Source organism: Fistularia commersonii, chromosome 28 (assembly GCF_037954325.1).
Source record: "Fistularia commersonii isolate RoL2024-O1a breed Wild chromosome 28, RoL_Fcom_v1.0, whole genome shotgun sequence".
Taxonomy (NCBI): Eukaryota; Metazoa; Chordata; class Actinopteri; order Syngnathiformes; family Fistulariidae; genus Fistularia; species Fistularia commersonii.
The window spans coordinates 8,886,425-8,904,740 of record NC_141311.1 but is presented as its reverse complement, the minus strand read 5'-3'; the positions used below and the strand labels follow the sequence as shown (position 1 = coordinate 8,904,740).

At 46.9% G+C, this 18,316-nt stretch overlaps 3 protein-coding genes across 8 annotated transcripts; 1 reads left to right on the top strand and 2 right to left on the bottom strand.

Annotated features, from left to right (window-relative positions):
• Positions 1-133: 133 nt before the first annotated feature.
• tmub2 (transmembrane and ubiquitin-like domain containing 2) lies at positions 134-4,946 on the bottom strand. 4 transcript variants are annotated; one of them, XM_086175461.1, is made up of 3 exons: positions 4,791-4,946; positions 2,555-3,157; positions 134-2,476 (listed from the first exon to the last, which is right to left on the bottom strand). In XM_086175461.1, exons 2-3 carry the CDS (start codon positions 3,139-3,141, stop codon positions 2,092-2,094), a joined length of 972 nt encoding a protein of 323 aa, XP_086031587.1. In that variant the 5' UTR covers positions 3,142-3,157; positions 4,791-4,946; the 3' UTR covers positions 134-2,091. The 4 variants fall into 4 exon arrangements, with proteins under 4 accessions (XP_086031587.1, XP_086031590.1, XP_086031588.1 ...); XM_086175464.1 differs by lacking the exon at positions 4,791-4,946 and adding an exon at positions 4,743-4,777; XM_086175462.1 differs by lacking the exon at positions 4,791-4,946 and adding an exon at positions 4,566-4,729.
• A 2,036-nt stretch (positions 4,947-6,982) lies between these two features.
• On the bottom strand, positions 6,983-11,050 carry asb16 (ankyrin repeat and SOCS box containing 16). Of its 2 annotated transcripts, XM_086176006.1 has the most exons (8): positions 10,991-11,050; positions 10,085-10,156; positions 9,591-9,937; positions 9,246-9,513; positions 8,231-8,639; positions 8,012-8,095; positions 7,467-7,577; positions 6,983-7,384 (listed from the first exon to the last, which is right to left on the bottom strand). In XM_086176006.1, exons 3-8 carry the CDS (start codon positions 9,925-9,927, stop codon positions 7,199-7,201), a joined length of 1,395 nt encoding a protein of 464 aa, XP_086032132.1. In that variant the 5' UTR covers positions 9,928-9,937; positions 10,085-10,156; positions 10,991-11,050; the 3' UTR covers positions 6,983-7,198. The 2 variants fall into 2 exon arrangements, with proteins under 2 accessions (XP_086032132.1, XP_086032131.1); XM_086176005.1 differs by lacking the exon at positions 10,991-11,050 and having other exon boundaries at positions 10,085-10,217.
• On the top strand, positions 10,682-16,956 carry hrob (homologous recombination factor with OB-fold). Of its 2 annotated transcripts, XM_086176004.1 has the most exons (11): positions 10,682-10,853; positions 10,989-11,039; positions 11,169-11,538; positions 11,788-12,002; positions 13,075-13,158; positions 13,657-13,791; positions 14,849-14,957; positions 15,608-15,693; positions 15,803-15,925; positions 16,016-16,196; positions 16,676-16,956. In XM_086176004.1, the coding sequence occupies exons 1-11, from the start codon at positions 10,851-10,853 to the stop codon at positions 16,729-16,731; spliced, it is 1,413 nt and encodes a 470-aa protein (XP_086032130.1). In that variant the 5' UTR covers positions 10,682-10,850; the 3' UTR covers positions 16,732-16,956. The 2 variants fall into 2 exon arrangements, with proteins under 2 accessions (XP_086032130.1, XP_086032129.1); XM_086176003.1 differs by having other exon boundaries at positions 11,169-12,002.
• The last annotated feature ends 1,360 nt before the right edge of the window (positions 16,957-18,316 follow it).

The window sequence follows — 18,316 nt, the reverse complement described above, 5'->3', positions numbered from 1 at the left end:
CATGATAGTTTTTCATTCCAACATAGTTATGGACAATGAAAGATTTTCTTTAATATTATCTTATTCATCACATTTAAAAATATTTCTACCTTTCTCTTTAGTATTTTGAAATGAACTGCAAAAACAAGAACAGTTTACTTCCAAAATAAGTGTATTTTGATGAGGCAGGATTGAACATCTTTTTTTCAACCACATTTTGAACCATGATTGTTAAAAACATCACCGCTGCACCATCTAGGCTTATTTTGTAAGTTGTCATGTTCATCAAAACGAACCGACAAAAACACTATCCCAAATATATTTAATATTCAGTTGCTACATTTTTCTGTGATTGGTAAAACCAACTAGATTGCGCTTATTTTCTTTGGAGAATAAAACTAGTCTTCTTTAGACAAAACACAGCGCAGACTTTTAAATGCTTTAATTTTTCTATAAGCCAGCAGTCCAGCGTAACCAGGCGAGGTCAAGATCCCCTGCAGATCTTTTAAGTGCCAGATGCAGGTTCATCGGCTTCATTCTATTATTTACAGAAAATAAACCGTGTAGTCGGGTGATAAATTAAGGGAGGAATTTTAAGAGTGGAGTGATCTTCAGACGGGGGGGAGGGGGCTCAAGATAGAATGCACATCCCATAATTTCTCCATGCCAGAATCAAACTTGGCAAGTGAACTTTCATGAAGATGTCTCTTTACCCTTGGTTTCAAAGCTCTTAACTCTCCCCCAAGTTCACCCCAAATTCTAACAACCGGTAGTCCATCTACCAAGGAGTGTCAGAATCGCAATCGATAAAGGGTGACAAAAGCACCGGGGCGGCTCCGAACACCTTAGGGCTTGTAGGAAAGGTTGTTGATTGTAGGGGGGGATGAAGCACAAAATGGGAAATGACTGTTCAGACTGAGGCGACAGTACAAACATCAGACCTGTTTCTGATGTAGTACCACATGCTGAGGTGGTGGAAGGCTAAGTTCATGTTAATCAATAGTGACAGGAAGAAAAAAAAACAACTTGGTTGGAATAGTTGACAGTTTGTCATGGCCTTGGTTGGATGACTCCCTGACGGAGATGCAATGGTGGTTGTAGTCCTGGTCACTGCTGATCCTTTTCCTTTATTGGATGAGAAGATTTAAGCCTGATGGTTCCTGTTACCTGCAGCAGTTTAGTTCTCAATATGGGTAAAAGAGTCACTGGGAGTTGGATGGAGGGGGACATCGGTCCAAGAGCTACATGAATCGTGCTGTTGGGGCACTGAACTTAGCAGATCACAACTCAATGGAGCAGCAGTGGCTGATTTAGAACAGACAAATTAGAAGGCCCTCCCGCCAAAACCACCACCACCAAACACGGGAGGATTATTCAAGTTCAGAGAAGCTTGGAATCGAAGCGCGCGTGCACTGAGACTGTTCAAGTAGTGCGACCTGGCTCCGCACAAACCGATATAAATCCTTTCATCCATCACCCCTCTGTAATTATATTTGCCTTTCAAACCAAAAAGGTGTGTAATTTTATGTCTAATGATTACTTCAAATGGCCTATATCTATGAAGAAGTACTTCAGAGGAGCAAAAATACTGCCCAGCAGGAGGCAGAGTGTACGGTCCACTACCGCTCCTATCACTCATAAAACTAAGTAATCGTAAGTAGTCTTCAAGTGAAGAAACTCAAGTACAGTTGCCAAGACAAGATGATTTTGACAAGAATAAATCGTATATAGTTGAACTGGCAAACTGGGTACAACTGTTCCAAAACATTTTGCATCTACGTTTTTTTTTTTTTTTTGATGAAGGATAGAAAGGAAGCCAGAGTGTTACACATGGTGCAAAACACAATGTCATGTTTGAAGAGAAGCTAAGTACTGAGCTTTGTTTGAGCCAGCCTTCACTCAGTCCCACACAGCAGATTATTGCTGACCCTGCAACCTTTCACTGTTTTACATACTTACTGATCATCTGCCCACACACACACACACACACACACACAAATGGTGCAGGAATCCAATAAACTGCTGGGGTTGATTAGTCCGTCTCTTTACAAACCCACTGCAGTATTTTTATTTTTCTTCTTCCATGTTTGAGCAGTGTGCCTCTTCGCCCCCTCACCGGCTGTGCATCCCAAATATCAGAAAGCTGAAAAAAACAGTGACTCCCACCAGTGAGATGGTAGCGGGTGCGGTGAAGAACTGCCTGTAGTTGATGCGGAAGTACCACACCACAGCCAGGATCACCACAAACACGGGCACCACCAAGCTGCCGGTACTTATGGCCACACTTGTGGCCCGAAATCCCCCGGAGTTAACAGCGGCTCCAGCCCCGGACTGAGCCCCTTCTTCTGGACCACTCTCAAGCAGAGCCTGGGAGACGTGGCAGTGGATCACACTGTTGTGTGTAATGTTAAGCGACAAGAGAGTTCTCTTGGGGTCCTGCAGCAGCTGGCCTTGGTAGATGAGTTTAATTTGATGCTCTCGACCCGAGAAGTATTTACTAGAATCAGAAAAAGATGGAGGGGACAGTTGAAAAGCCGTTCAATGTTTAACATTTAACGTTGGAATAGTTACCCACCTTTTCAGTATTGCCACTGTGTCATGAGGTTTCACCACAGCTACCTCCTCCGTGTCATTTAAAAACTTAAGACGTACTGAGATGGTGGTAGAGATGCTGCTGGACAACACTGGGAGTTGCCTCACAGCCGATTTGTATTCTTCCCCTAACTCCTCATCTTCGCAGTCCTCCTCCTCCTCTTCGTCATCAGAAGCATGCAGCATCCCAGCTTGCAGTTGCTTGCTCTGTATGTCCAGCAGCAGGTCAGTCCTCAGCCCCTCAGCTCCCTCGCCCGTCCCTTCACTCTCTCCTCTTTCGCTGCCTGGCTCATTATCGTCCGGCTTGTTCTCCTGTGAAGGTGAGGGGGTCTGCTGTTCCGGCACGTCGGTGCTGGAAGTCCCTCCGCCGTAGCTGTCATGGCCTCCCAGTCCGATCAGAGAGGCGTGAGCGCCCACGGTGAGGATTGTGCCCAGGATGTGGTCTCCCCGATCAGCCACATGTGTGGAAAGCCAAGCCAGGATGAGGGCCAGGGCTAGGAGCAGCATGCCGCCTGCGGCCGTCACCTCGTTCTCCATCCCATCCAACATGGTCAGTGCACACACTGCCATTGTCTGACCTTCACACCTGGAGAAGCAAAAAGGGTTCAATTTCATGGTCATTTGCCTTAAAACGGACAACACAGTAGGATAGTGCTACTAATTTATGGCAAATAAATTATTTTACAATTATCCCTGGACATTGAATTACATGCACAATGATTCTGTCATATCTGTTTTCTTATTACTATAATGACAATATAACAATTATATTTAATAGTAATTAACAATTCAAAAAATATATACATTCCGTTAATTTACATGTTGCTTCTCAAAATTGTCCTTTCATTCCTAATTCAAAACAAAGTGTCACCGATACAGACAACAATATTGGAATCTTTATTCATCCCAAAACTAAGCTACAATACCTCGTCATTTATTTTCTGGGTGTGTCAGATGTGTCAGAGCCGTTACAAAAGAACTGATTTACCTAGGTCAGAAAGGGCTGAGCACAAGTAAACAATGTGGAAAATGAAATAAAACATGGAAACTTTAGGGTCATATCTGGATGTGTGACCTTCACAGTGCATGACAAAAACAACCAGATCTCCTGTGTTACATTTGTTGTTGTTGTTTTTATTCATTTTCTGTCGACATCTGCTCTTGTTTTGAAGTTACAGCTAACTCATCCAGTGACGTGACATGTAGCCTGTCACATTCGTAAGGCTGGTCCCGTATTTTTATCTGATATTTATTTTGCAGCAAAGGTGCCCGATTAGTGTTTTGTATCACACAGTGAATCGTCTACAGTTCCCGAGCAACAATATGTAAAGAAACACTCCAGGAAAATTATGTAATCCAGGCTCGAAAAGCAGGGGACTGGGAGCAGTTTGGCTTACAGAACAACCCGTATCGATCAACTTACGATTGAAGTAAATCAACACGTTTTTGAACAGACCGCGAGCTTTTGGTCTGAATTGGGATTTATTGGAAGGGAGTGTAGACAAACTCCACACCGAACCAACCCTTCTTCAAAATACTCCGAACCTTGAACCTTCTTGCCGAAAGGCGAAAGAAGCACTGCGTCGCCGTGAATCCTATCAGTATTCTGGCAGGGTGAGCGCCGGGCCTGCCAATGTGCCGCACCGATCCGAGCAGGACATCCGGACAAACAAAAACAAACAAATACAACCCCGCACAGGACCCTTGAAATATAGATACAATTGCAATAATGTAGTTTGTTATAACTACTGTCACGCGTGGCTTCTTGAACAAGGACAAGACAAGGACGGCATTAGCCAAAATGCGACTTCCGATCAAAGTTATTTAACCGAGAAGCTATCGGGGCTCGTCAACAGCTGTCTGGGGTCCCTCCGAAGCGTTCCGGAGCCGTGTCAGTGCCGGTCCCTCAACACGCCCGACACCGCATTCGGTACAAATAAAATAACCTACACCGAAAATTAGTCTTTCCGCATGATACTCTTCCTTGTTGATACCTTGGACGTGGTGTAACGTACGCTGCCGCTCCCGGCGAACTGTTAGCGGGCTACGTTAGCACTGCTAGCTGCCCGTTAGCTGTGGGGGTTGGAAACGACCTTCGGCTGTTTACGACTCGCTTCGCGACTGTCTTAGTCGACGAGCTACAAAAAAAACTACCCAAAGCAGAAGTTTACTTTAAATGTTTCCGGTTTCTTCCCCTTATGTGTGTTCCAGATCCTTACCCAGTCGGTGTGAAATCACTGCATGTTTTTGAAGATGCCCCCCCCCCTAGAAAAATTGGTAAACACAAGTTTGTGACGTCATCAGCGGGTAGCTGCTGCCGCTCGCGCCCGACGCTCCTCCTTCACGTAATTGCGTCATCATAGGAACGTGATGACGTAATGCACATCAACGTCTTCATCTCTCCTACCTCAACATCTGCCTCCTGTCTTTTCCTCAGTGCCACCGTCTCTAAACTAGACAACATGGCTGGTCTTGTGCGCCTTTCCTTTTATTTTAGCTAATGCTTCACACAATCATGCATTACACCTGACACTTGTTTCCTCTTGTTCCAGTCTTCTTGCACATATTTATTCTCCTCTTCTCCTCTGCACTGGACCGTTGACACAAAGAAATCCTCCAGCTTCTCTAAGAATAAGAATAAGAATAAGAATAAGAATAAGAATAAGAACATCTTTATTAATCCCGAAGAAAATTGTTGTTATCTCCACTCCCTGTAGCCTCACCATTCCACTTTGGGCCCTCCCATTGACGCATGTGTATCTTGTCTTGCTGCAACCAACCTTCATTTCTTTCCTTTCCAGAGCATAGCTCTACCTCTAGATTTTCATTCACCTGTTCCCTGCCCTCACTACAGATCACAATGTCATCTGCAACCATCATAGTCCGTGGAGATTCCTGTCTGACTTCATCTTCCAGACTGTCCATCAACACTACAAAAAAAAGGGTACCAGAGCTGATCCCTGATGAAGTCCCACCTCCAGCTTCAACTCCTCCATCACACCTACAACACACCTCACCACTGTCTCACAGCTCTCATACATGTCTTGCACCAGTCTAAAATTCTACTCTGCCACTTCACACTTCCTCACGCAACAGTTCTGCCCTTGGCTCCCTGTCATCTAGGTCTACAAATAGACAATGCAGATAGCTCCCTCTGACCTTCTCTACCAGCATTCTCAAAGCAAATACTGCATCTGCATCAATACTGCATGAATGCTGACTTCTGCCTGTAATTGGACAGTATGGCTCAGTAAATTTATTCCTCGATGGACGCTGACAGCGCTGCACATCTTCATTGTTCTTAAAAATAGCCACAATTACACTTCTCCCCCATTCTTCAGGCATCCCCACACTCTCAAACATCCTGTTATGTGATCTAGTCAAACCTGCCACCTCTCCTAGACACTTCCATACCGCCATAAGATCATCAGGACCAACTGCCACTCTCCATCCTCTTCAATGCACTCCTCACTTCACCTTTACTAATCTCTGCTACTTCTGATACTCCTTCCATCTTCCATCACCTTTTCTGGCACCTGTCACACATTTCCCTCTCTATCCTTAATCAACCCAACCTGCACGTCTCTCTCTCAATCGGTCCAATATGGCATCATACGCCCTTTGTGTGGTCTTTGCCACTTCTACCTTCACATTACACTGCATCAAAACAACACACTACCTTTTTCAGCTCCCACCACTTTGTCCTCTGCTCTGCCTTTAGTCCTCTTCATCTTCCTTACAATCAGTTGACCTACACACCCCCTGTCACACATTTGTCAAACTCAAGGCCCACGGGCCAAATGTGGCCCGGCATGTCTTTTTATGTGGCCCATGGGAACATCTTAAAAGGTCTGATTGTCTTAAGTCCAACACATGCATTGATAAACTGCATTTCCCACAATTCATCCAGATCATGTTACCTGCAAAGTGACGGCATCCCGCCATTGGATTGCAGTGTATCCACATCGATCCCATTTTCAACAATGGAATTGAGAAATACAAAAGATCTCTAAATTTCCAAGAAAAAAAACTTGATGGAGATGGAAGGCTGCTTCAAGAAAGATGGGAATTCAGATGTAACATTTTGGATTTGAAAAAACAATAAATTCAAGAGTTATTTCAAATGAAGGAGTAGTTACATTTATTTTACATTTGCTTATTTTTAGTTACATTTATACTGTCATTGTTACAGGTAGCCCTTTGAGGGCAATCATGCTGATGTGGCCCTTTGGGAAAATGAGTTTGACTCTCACCTACCACTAGTTTGCAGTCTCTGATCCCGTTCATGTTACATCGACTATACAAGATGTAGTTCACCTGTGTGCTCCTGCCACCACTTTTGTAAGTTACTGTGTGTTCAACAGAAAAGTTCATTCAGTACCTCTTGAGCCAGAAATGCAATCCAATTATGTTTTAGCACATAAATAATACATTTATTCTTATTTAAACACAAAGTGAATAATCTAAACAGAACTAATGTTTCCCTTCTGACCAACTGTCTTCAAGAAACAAACTTAAATCATAATCACTTCACACATACACAGAGATGCTTCCCAAAAGCATTTTCATTAAAAGTATTTGAACGTTCTCAACTACCCAGTTGTTCATATGTACGACACAAAATGTTTCACTGGAGCGTTCCGTTGTACTGTAGCAGCAGGAAATCCTTTACGGGGCGGGGAATGTCCAGTTTACCAACTGCTTTGTAGCACCGGTCCCTGAAATGTTGACGCAAAGTGCAGCGACAAAGATGCTGCAGAGAGCGAGGCTGACCGCTCTGCTGTCGCACTAGGTCGAAGAAGCTGGGGTGTTTCTAAGATGAGGAGGAGAGAAAAAGAGATGCAGATGTGAGACGGAACAGTTGGGAGGATGACCTGATAGTGGAGAGGGCCTACATCGTAGATCTTGCTGGACAGGGAGTCAAGCCAATCGATGGGCGGGATCACTGCGAAGGAGTTCAGGAGCACTTCCAGGGTGGCAGGAGAGAGGGCACAGTGCTTCAGCATCTAGAGAATAAAAATAAAGCATTTCTTGTTCAGGAAGCTTCACAGTCAAATGGAATATATATCTAAATGTTGTATTTTTCAGTACTATTACTCAGAACAGCAAGGCTTGGAGTATATTGGGTAGTCACACAATTCTATGACATGGTTTTAATGATTGCATTTGATGATAGACAAGTTTTAAAAGAAAACTACAAAATAAGTAGAAGGTATCTTTAAGTCGATGGTATTTTTTTTATGTATCATATCCTGTCTTCCACAAAAACAGTACAAAGTTGTTTTACATTGAAAGAAAATGCCCTAACAGGTCGGTGACTTTTACTTTTGTTTTCAACTCTTTTATAAACTGTCAGAATCCCGAAGGCATTTGACAGCTTTCCTCCAAGTATTAAATGTTCCTTTGAAATGCTCTACTGCTGAGGACACTTAAACCCGACCTTTGGGGAGACTGGCTTGGCGCCGTGGTTCAGCAGGGACCGTGCAATTTCTTCAGGTTGCTGGTCTGGATAATCTTCAACCACCTTTAAGAAAAATAGCAAAACAGGGTTTATTCCTCTGCCTCGCTGGAATCATCCCTGCATGATGACTGCCTTCCTGAGCTGTAATTCTTTGTCGTTTCACACTCTGGGAAAATCCTCCTAGCCTTTATTAGCTACCTGCAAGAGGCAGTCCATCGGTGTGTATCCTGCACTGTTTGCAACATCTGGCTTGGCTCCATTCTGCAAGAGGAGGTCCGCAATCCTAGGGCTGCAGTTTGCACAGGCGTTGTGCAGGGGTGTGTGCAGCTTCTTTCCTGCGGTTCGCGGGTCAGCTCCTGCGTGAAGGAGCCTTTGGATCACGCGAAGGTAGCGGCCAGCCTCGGAAGGCCTCTCTGCCCTGGAGCATGCGGCGTTCAGCGGGGTCTCTCCCCCTTGATTCGTGGCCAAAACATCAGCCCCGTGGGAGAGGAAGAGCTCCGTGTGCTCCTCCAGACCCCGCAGAGCGGCCACATGCAGGGGTGTGAGCCTCGACTTCCCCGTCCTCACATTGACGTCTGCGCCGCCTTCTAGGAGCAACTCAGCACACCTGGAAGAAAATGCACAAATTTAGTAGAAACTGTTCCAGTTTCAAACTATTCTGGAATCCATAAATGCATAAATGCGTAAAACTGCAAAAAGGTAAAAGAAATATTCAACCACTTTAGTTTCGTTTGTATCAGGAAACTTTCGTACCAAAGTACACTGGGATAAAAAAACAAGTGGTGTTTGTTGCATTTTATAAACAGTAGAAATTTGCAATTCCTGAATTGATAAAAGCTCCATATCACATCTAAATGATCTAAATTATAATGTGCTGTAATTGATTTGTTATCTTTTCATTTGACATGATCTTTTTATGGTGGAAAAAAATGCAGTTCACTCTCAAGTCTGAAACTCCATTTTCAAATAGATAAGCATATTTTTCTGCAAACATCAAATGCCCAATATTGGCGCTCTAGCTGAACCGCTGACTGAGAAAATACCCCATTGTTAAAGATAATTTGTATTTTTGCCCCCAGAACAGTCTATCATTATCAGATGGTAAAAAGAGGGCCTGGCTTAGATCAAGCTTCAGCTCTCATTGGTAAACCAATCTTGTGATCCTGAGTGGGAATAATCCTTATTTTGAAATTGGTTTCAAAGTACCACTCACTGAAGGGACCTTGGAGAGGTGCAGACGTGAAGCGGAGCGTTGCCCTCTTCATCTACCAGCTCAGGCTCTGCTCCGTGAGAGAGCAGCAGCTGGACACATTGAGTGTGACCACCAGTGCAGGCGTCATGGAGTGCAGTGCTGCCTCCGGGGTCCGCATTGACCTCGGCCCCACGGAACAGCAGTTCTTCAACACATCCTGCGTGTCCTCTGCTCGCAGCCAGGCGTAAGGGTGATGTTTGTTTCACCTTTGAGCTCAACGTCCACATGCCTGACAGGAACAAGGATGTCATTAGTGATGAAAAAGCAGACCAAACAAAGGTTGGTGTTTACAGGGAAGTCTCTTACCCATCTCCGGAGCCCAGACCATCTCATCGTGCACCGTCTCCATCAGGGCATTGACCATTGCAGGGTCCTTCAGCACTGCATACACACCTTTCATGTCCCCACACATGAATGTATTGTGGACAGCTGTGTCTCTGCAGCGGACCTGGGGTCGGGGAGCTCTGACCTCCTGGATGCGCTGTTGCCTTTCTGGCGGCTTGGGAGCCCTTGGCAGAGGAGCCCGGCTCATGGCTCGCCGATGGCTCAATGCCCGCCGTGCATCTTCCCACTCCTGGAACTCCTGCTCCAGTCTCAGGGAGCGTAGTGAGGAAGAAGTAAATGGAAATGTGTCTTTTGACATGGCAACTTACCTATTTAAGAATAATGATGCAAAAAGAAAAATGAATAAGATTTCCTGATTTCTTAATGTAAGATGACCAAGTCTCTCAGCAGAAAGAGATCTTCTGCCCACAGAACAAAACAAAGCTTCTCAGAGAAATGTCAGTGATTCTACTCACCCTTTGCAGGAAGTGCAATGAATTAGGGATCAAACTGAGACTTTCAATGTTCAAATGAGTAGTGTCCCCTTGCTGCAAAATATTGAAAAGCAGAAACGCATGTCGAATGCCGCTCCTTTGTGGTCGCAGTCACAAGATTGTTTCCCAAATCCAAACCTGGCGCAGCTATTAATAGATGTGTAAACAGATAGCTGTATTTTACAAAATAACCACGAGGTGGCAGAATATATCCTATATTTACAAAATATCCTCCAACATGAACCATAGAGCCGAAAGACGCCCAAGTTTATCCCATCTTTTTTTCAATTGTTGTGTCCTTTAATTTTCTGCTGAAATCGATATTTTGTGCATGGCGGGGTATTATGCGCAGGTGGGTAATAATTCGATTTATTATTTGTATTAGAAGAAAAAAAATAACTCTTTCACTGAAAAGAGTTGAGGAACCGACGACGACTCAAATCTTGGGCGAAACCGTTCATTTTTAATTATGGGTGAAAACTGGGAAAACGATCCAGGAAGTAAATCTGGTGTGATGATGGGAGGGGAGGGGATTCATCTCGCTCTGCTCGCTTACTCTTTGAAAGGAAAAACATCCCTGACGTAGATTTGAATGTGCGGCGCGGAGGCAAGCTACTACCAGAAGACCACGGAACTTTCCTCATAATTTTTCAAATGCGTCCACTTGTGACATGGACCACTTTAGGTGTCTAACTAAGTTTGATGAAAGTGTCGGGACGGATTTCACTCGCGTCGTCACATAACTGCGATGGTAATGGCAGTGCATTAAAAACCTCTTAGCTTAGAGTGCTAACATATGCTAATGGGACGATGTCAGCTCTTAGACGGCTCCCGGATGTTTAACAACTCTCGCTAATTGCTAATGGTCTCGATAACTCTGTTACAGACCTGCAAATTGAGCGGCCTGTTCAGTCTGGGTGAGGATTTCGACGATGAGGTGATTTTGTTTCCCCCCCGGCCGACATCCAGCACACCTCCGCCAGTTGCTTAACTTGTCCCCCCCCCCCTCAAAAAACTCGTGTTTTCTATCTGCGTGATCCTCCTCTTCCTCTCCCCTCCCTCCCAGGACCTGCTCGGAACCGTCTGGCCCGCCCCTCCTGCGTCCGTACCAGCCGATGCTGGGGGCGCCGTGTCCTCCTGTGCGCTGCGGGCCCCCTCGGCCTCCCGCGGGGAGCCCACGGTAAACCGGGCTCTGCAAGCCGGGAAGAGCTCTGCCGGGGCCGGACTAGCTGTGGCCCGGAGCTTGGAACAGGGGGGCACTGGGCTGAGACCCAGCGCGTCTGCATTGGGAAGGCTGCAGAAAGAGGACGTTGTGGAGGCCCAGCAGAAGTCCTCTGTGGCCCAGGATGATTTCGATGACTGGGACATTAACCTGGCTGACCTGGAGGAATGTGACAGCCAGACGGTTCAGCCTCCTCCCCTTGCTCCACCTGCGGGTGAGCATGCCACCTCTGCCAAATCACTACGGCCCCCAGCCTGTGCAGGGATCCAGAGGCATGGGGAGCTCGGCGCTGCACATGGACTCGCCGATCGTAACTTATCAGCCCGTGTAGAGTCTCCTAATCCTGGCCGTCCTTGGACCCCTGCTGATTTACCAGGCCTAAACAAGGCTTCCGTGACGCCGCTCCACTCATCTAGGACAGTCCAGAGGCTGCAGCAGCCAGTAAAATCCTTTGTCACTCCAGGACCCTCCCACCGGGCTCCCAGTCTCTTCGAGACCATCTCCCCCGCGAGCACCCCTGCCCTTAGCCCGCATCCCCTCCGCACACCGGTGCTCACCAATCGCCTGGTCCAGCTGGTGTCCGCATCCAGCAAGGTCCCCAGGCAGAGGCCGCGCTCCTTCCCCTGTAAGCCCCTGGCCCGGCGCTTCCCCGGCCCAGCTGGTCTACTGCCACAGCAGGTTCGTATCTTCCAGCCGCGCCCTCCCAACCCAACTGTTCATGCATGTCCAAGCCAGCGCTTCATTGCTTATGCATGAGATTATACGGCCTAAGTTGAGTCATGGAAACCAGTTCTGCAGATGTCAGAATCAGAATCCCTTTACTTTTCCTGGACCAGCAGCTGAAGGTACCACTGGTACCATAAACATCAGAAGATTCAACATCTATAAATAAGCTATTCAAGTGCGAATTTGAATTAAAAAAACTGTACATTTGTACATGTGCACAGATGGCTGCACATCTATAAATATCTTCACAACTATAAAATGGGCAGATACCAAAACTGCACATATTTACAGGTGAAAATTCATATTTGCATAAACGTGTCTTTGTGTGTGTGTGTGTGTGTGTGTGTGTGTGTGTGTGTGTGTGTGTGTGTGTGTGTGTGTGTGTGTGTGTTACAGTTTAAAGGTATGCATCACATAGCTGGTAGATGTATTGCATGTTGTTAGCCCCTGAACCGCAGAGGGTGCTGCAGGGTCAGTTCTGCCTGGCCGGCGTCCTATTGGACAGAAGCTGATGGCTCTGCAGTGATATAATAATTGAGAATTTTACACTCTGATTCATGTTCAAAGAACATTGAAGAAATTACATTTGGAAAGAAATGTCGTGTAATGGTTGTGTAAATCGGGGGTGTTAATAGTGCAATGGTAGACCTGTGTAGGTGCAATGGTAAACTTTATTTATCCCAAAGGAAATTGTTGTGCCAGAGTTTCAAGCAAAAACATAACAGTAATAGATAAAAACTTGTATGCCTGCATTGTGGTGCAATGGCTAGAATCCCAGCAAGAAGTTCAGGGGTTCGTTTCCCTCTGGTTTCTCCTGCTTGGTATCCTTCCAGGGACCCCCCACAGTCCAAAACATCCAGCAGATTCATGAGGACACTTGCCATAGGTAGTAATGGTCGAGTGTCTCCATATGCGGCCCTGTGATTGACAGCTGTCATGTATAGGTTTAACCCTGCCTCTTGCCTGATTTGTTTGTGTTCCTCCCCCAAACCTGCATTGTTATAACTCCACGTTTTTCACTCAGCCGCAGGGTCAGAGCCTGGATCAGATTGTTGTGTCAGTTCCCCAGATGCCGGCTCATGGCGCCGTGGCCCGGGTGCCCGACCAGGTAATTCCTTAACCTCTCTGGAGACGGGGATCCGTGGGGAAAAAAAAAATGATCCGCCTGTCGTTTATTCAAAGAAGCGTTTTGTGAAAAATCACCGTTGTGAGCGTGGGACCGGAGAGAAAGAATCATTTTTAGTTTTATCAACACATCATTCCAGGAAAGCTCTTTTACTCTTTCAGATCTCATCATTTTTACTTTTTTTCTCTTCATTTTGAGAAAGCAGAAAACTATAACAGACTTTATAAAAATATAAAGGTGGCCTCCGGCCTCTGCATTAATTTTTAATTCCTCTGGTTCAGTCAGTTTCTCTTTTGTTCAAAAAAAAAAAAGAAATTGAAATTAGATTTTTTTTCATAGAGTTTTTAGCAAAGTGTTCCAGTTATTTGACTGAACTGTGAGATTAAGAGGCGCAGAGTAATTAGAAAGTAAATATAGACTCAGAGGTTGAAAGGGCTCGGCTGTGCCGCAACTCAGATCAATGTCCAACTTCACTTCAAGGGTTCCAGCTCTCAGATGTCGGTGGACGAATTCAGCGGTGGCGGTTGGGCGGCGATGAAGGCAGAGATGGGATTGGACGAGAGAAACCCCTCGTGCTTCCTGCACTCCTACAGCGTGGTCATGGTCCTGCGCAAGGTCAGGTCTCCTCAAAAACCAAAAGTCACATCGAAACCCCTGAGTCAAGTATCATTTTTCACGTCAAACCGTTTCGATATATCCCGTCATATTGGACGGTGTAGTTGGGACAATTAACAGCGCGGCTGGAGGGTTTTGTAACCATGAGCCGTATAATTGGCTTCCCGCGAGCTCGTAAACATGGCGCCCCACGCTGTGAAGTCCGTCGTTGCCTCTGTTTGCACCGAGGAGGCCCAGGACGCGTGCCTTGCAGGAGCCGGTGTCCCTTCCTACCTGCGCGGCATGCCACCGAGCACGTCCGTGTGATTTGTTACCGAGTAAACTTTAAAGAGCTGCCAGAACAACAGGGTCTGTTTACATCTGCAGCCAGTTTGTCAGGCACCACCTGCTCCGTGTGCACATCGATTTATCAACAACAGGATCGTGGCGGTGAGGAAAGGTGATACATCTGTTTTAAATAAATAAATAAAAATCCACTGCCGCCTCTTGTACGACTTAAAAAAAATATATAGATCTTTTTTTAAAGGCTGAATGCTTTGGCAGATCTGAGTTCATGTTGGATTATCCTAAAGAGGAGAAGCAGAACTAAAGGGGCTTAAAATATATCGGTGCAATTTGCCAGAACTCGATTGTGCGTCTCTGAGTACTGAGCAGGGATGGTGTTTTGTCTCAATCAGTGGAGTTGTTGTCTTATTTACAGTCAATTTAAAGAGCCACAGCAGCCGGAGAACTTTTAATATAGGTATTTATTTAGCCAAAGTTCACGTTCATTGACGCAAAAGTAAGAAATATTAAGTTCAACTCAATTCCGATGTGAGCAGGACACCAGAGGGCGTCGCTGGTTTCTTCATTTTTCCTGCCCAACATATTCCTGTGGCCACAGGAAAGGAAGTAACAGGTTTCAAATAATGCTTTTGGGTGTGTACCATTTGGAGAATAACACGCGCGTCGTTTTGAATGATCCTGTCCGACCATGCGATGGGGGGGGGCCGTGTTTCCTCCCGGAGCCGGATGGGGAGGAAAGTGACATACGGATTCTTGCATGTCGTCCTTCCAGGCTGCCCTCAAACAGCTGGTCAAGAACAAGGTGCCCAACATGGCTGTGCAGTTGAAGAGCATTGTTCACACACACGCTGACGCCAAGGCCGTCTTTAGAGACCCAACAGGTACAAACACATACACACGGTCGCAACGGTTGCTCATGGTCCCCAGCTACTTCTAAAGGCGATGAGTAAATCGTGCAAGGAAAAGGGTGTCTGAAATGGTGTCATAAAGGAGAATAAAGGAATGTGCACATGTGAGGCAGGGGATTTGGGGTAAGTTTGTGAGCAAGGATCTGCGAGCACTTGCCTGAAAGACGCTTGATAAGTCACACACAGATGCACACTCAATGTAGTTCGCCCCCTTCCTGCTCAGACAGGAAGCAGCATCTCTGTTCCTCCAGAGCTGAGCCAGTGGATCCATGCGCCCTCACCTGAGGAGCGCCCGTTGGCAGCGCTCAGGAATTGATGTCGCGCCTGCCACAGCTGGACTCAGGTCCTCATCGGTGATGGTGATTGCCGTCACTTGGTGTCATAACAGGCCGGCTGATGGAGTGCATGTGTGTGTGTGTGTGTGTGTGTGTGGTCTCATTTGTGATGAGAGAGAGCTGGTTAGACTGGAGGTGTGGCTGCCGTTCATGAGGTCGTGGCTCAGCTATGGAAGAGAAAACATGCCTGTTGCAACCACATCTGTTGCAAACCAAACGGCTGAAATTCGGGATGCCCTCGGTAACTGGTAGCGTCACCTTCTAAACGCTGCTATTTCTTTGCTGCAGGAGAGATCCAGGGAACGGTGCACCGGCAACTTCTGGAGGACAGAGCTAGTGAGCTGAAGGTCGGCGCCATCCTGCTGCTCAAGCAGGTAAGCGAAGAGGATCTGTGACGGGAGGGATTTCTTTCTCCGCCCAAATGCAGACGGCTGTTGTTTTTTTCCTCTGTACTGGAGATGAGTCTGGTTGCTCTCGGGACAGGTGGGCGTGTTCTCCCCCTCCCACCGTAACCACTACTTGAACGTGACGCCCAACAACATGCTCCGAATCTACTCCCCCGAAGGAGACAGTCAGACCTCCTCGCAGCTCCCCCCTTTGGTCCCGGTAAGCAAGGCGAATACCCCTGCCGTCACATGTTGCGTGCAATTATCAGTCCTAATGGATTTTTTTGGTTTTCCCTACGCCTGCATTCAGGAACCCGGGTTCTCAAATCCAGCCCCCCAGGCACCGGTATCCCGGATGCGGCTGCTGTTCGACGAGGACGACGCTGGGGAACAGGCGGAGAACGACCGGGGGCGGAATGCACATGCTTGTACCCGGGGCCGCCAAGAGGCTGCTGGAAACTCGGGCCCTCAGGACTCCGGCTGGGGCGCAGGTACACACAAAATGACCAGCTGTCATTCACATTCAGGAGTTCCTTTGTAAAACATGGTCAAACCGCATGGAGTTAGAAACCAAAATGCACAAAAGACCATTTGATGGTGTCTGATCACTTCTCCAAATCCTTCATCTTCCTCTCATGACTCCGGCTGTTTAAATTGTTTAAAGAGGGGGGGGAATCCACTTTGCAGTCAAAAGATTTAATTAAAAGAAGCAAGGATCAGCTTTTTTTTCTAAAGCGCTATCATGCGCATTTCTGGTAAAACTACCACCACGTGCGGTTGAGGACAGAGCAGCAATGTGACAGGCGTATTGGAGCTCCAGCTCCAGGGGCCGGGACTCGAGTCTCTGCTGAGGGACTCCCCTCCGACCACATGCCCGCGGCGCATTTTGTTTCCTGTCCCTGTGGCCGGGCCTGGGCGCTTTGGACTCGGTACCTCATGCCCTCTCTCCTGTGCGTGGTCTTTTTCGCAGATGACGGCCTGGATGAGCTCCTAGGGGAGTTACCTGAGGACACCTACACCCTCTGATGTGAGCGCCGCATCGGCAGCACAGACCTCCAGCAACCCGAGTCATTAAATCAGCCACAAACCGTGAAGACATTATCCTCCCACAGCCTCGTCCGACCCGGCGCAGAGACACTTCAAATCACTGCCTGGTCACGAAAGAGCTCCTGAAAGTGTGAATATGTTATAAAAAAAAAAAAAAAAAAAGTTTGCTGGGAAGAAGTCAGTTTTTGATATTCGGAAAAAAAATATCTTGAGTTTATTACTGTCATCGATAAAGTGCAGTCACTCAAATCCCGCAGGCTCAGCTTTCATTGCAAAGTGCAAAACGACCCCGCAGAGTTATACTTCTTGTTCTCCCGAGAGCCCAGATTATTCAGTCTTATGTTTAGTTCGTGAGTGTAGTCAGGGCACTGCTCCCCCCCTCCCCTGGTTCCTATTCATTGTATTACTTCACCTCTGTGACCTTGCCCTGGAAAAGTCTTTGTCATATTGATTTGCCAATTAACGTGAAGTGAAATTGAAGCCCGGCTCAAACACCGGCTGAGTTTTCCTGCTCCCCTGTCTTCTGCTAAGGATCTGGGTTTTGGGTCCAGGATGGCGCGGCTCTTTGTCCCTGATTCTCTGGTTCTTTTGAGCGGAGCCAACCCCAGACATACCTGTATGCTCCTTCTCCTGTTTGTAATCAGACTCAAATCAATCAAACTCTCCATTCACCCCCACCACCAGCTGCTGAAATATATATTTGTGTTGAAAATTGGAGGCTCAGAACGATAGCAAGGAGCAGTCTGTGATTAACAAAGATCTGTTTCCCTGCTGCTCTGCTGGTGATGTTCACATGTTCACTTCCCTCCGTTCCCACTTTTTTTTTTCTTGCTCCAGCCAGTTGAACATGGTGGTCAACAAGAGAGAAAAAAAGAGGAAACATCAATTTTCACAGCGGGGTTTTTCCAGCAGCCGCCTCGTCTCATTGCTGCCTTGAAAGAATGAAAGAATGTGTAATAGCACATGAGGGCCTGTCATGGTTTTTAAAGAGATTCTTTTTATTTTCAACATATATTTTCATGGACTTGTGACGGATCGTCCATAACAAACACCATATTCAGGCATACAGGTGTCCATATGCGCTCTTGGCCGCGACGTGCCTTAGACCGCAGTTCTTTGATCGACCTTGGGGTCGTGTTGTCGGACTTGCGGCTGCGTGTCCTGGACACTCAGGTGAAGAGAGAGCCGGAGCTGCCAACTGACCACCACCTTGTGGTGAGCTGGCTTCGATGGTGGGGGAGGATGCAGGTCAGATCTGGCAGACCAAAATGTACTGTGAGGGACTGCTGGGAACGTCTGGCAGAGTTCCCTGTCAGGAGGAATTACAACTCCCACCTCCAGCAGGACTACAACCACGTCCCAAGGGACGCGGGGTACATTGTGTCCGAATGTGCCATGTTCCGTGCTTCCATTGTCGAGACGGCAGACCGGAGCTGTGGTCGGTGCCTGTCGGGGCGGCACTAGTGGACCCCAGTGGTGAGGGATGCCGTCAGCCTGAAGGAAGAGTCCTATCGGGCCTTTCTGGCCTGTGGGGCTCCGGAGGCAGCTGCCAAGTACCGGCAGA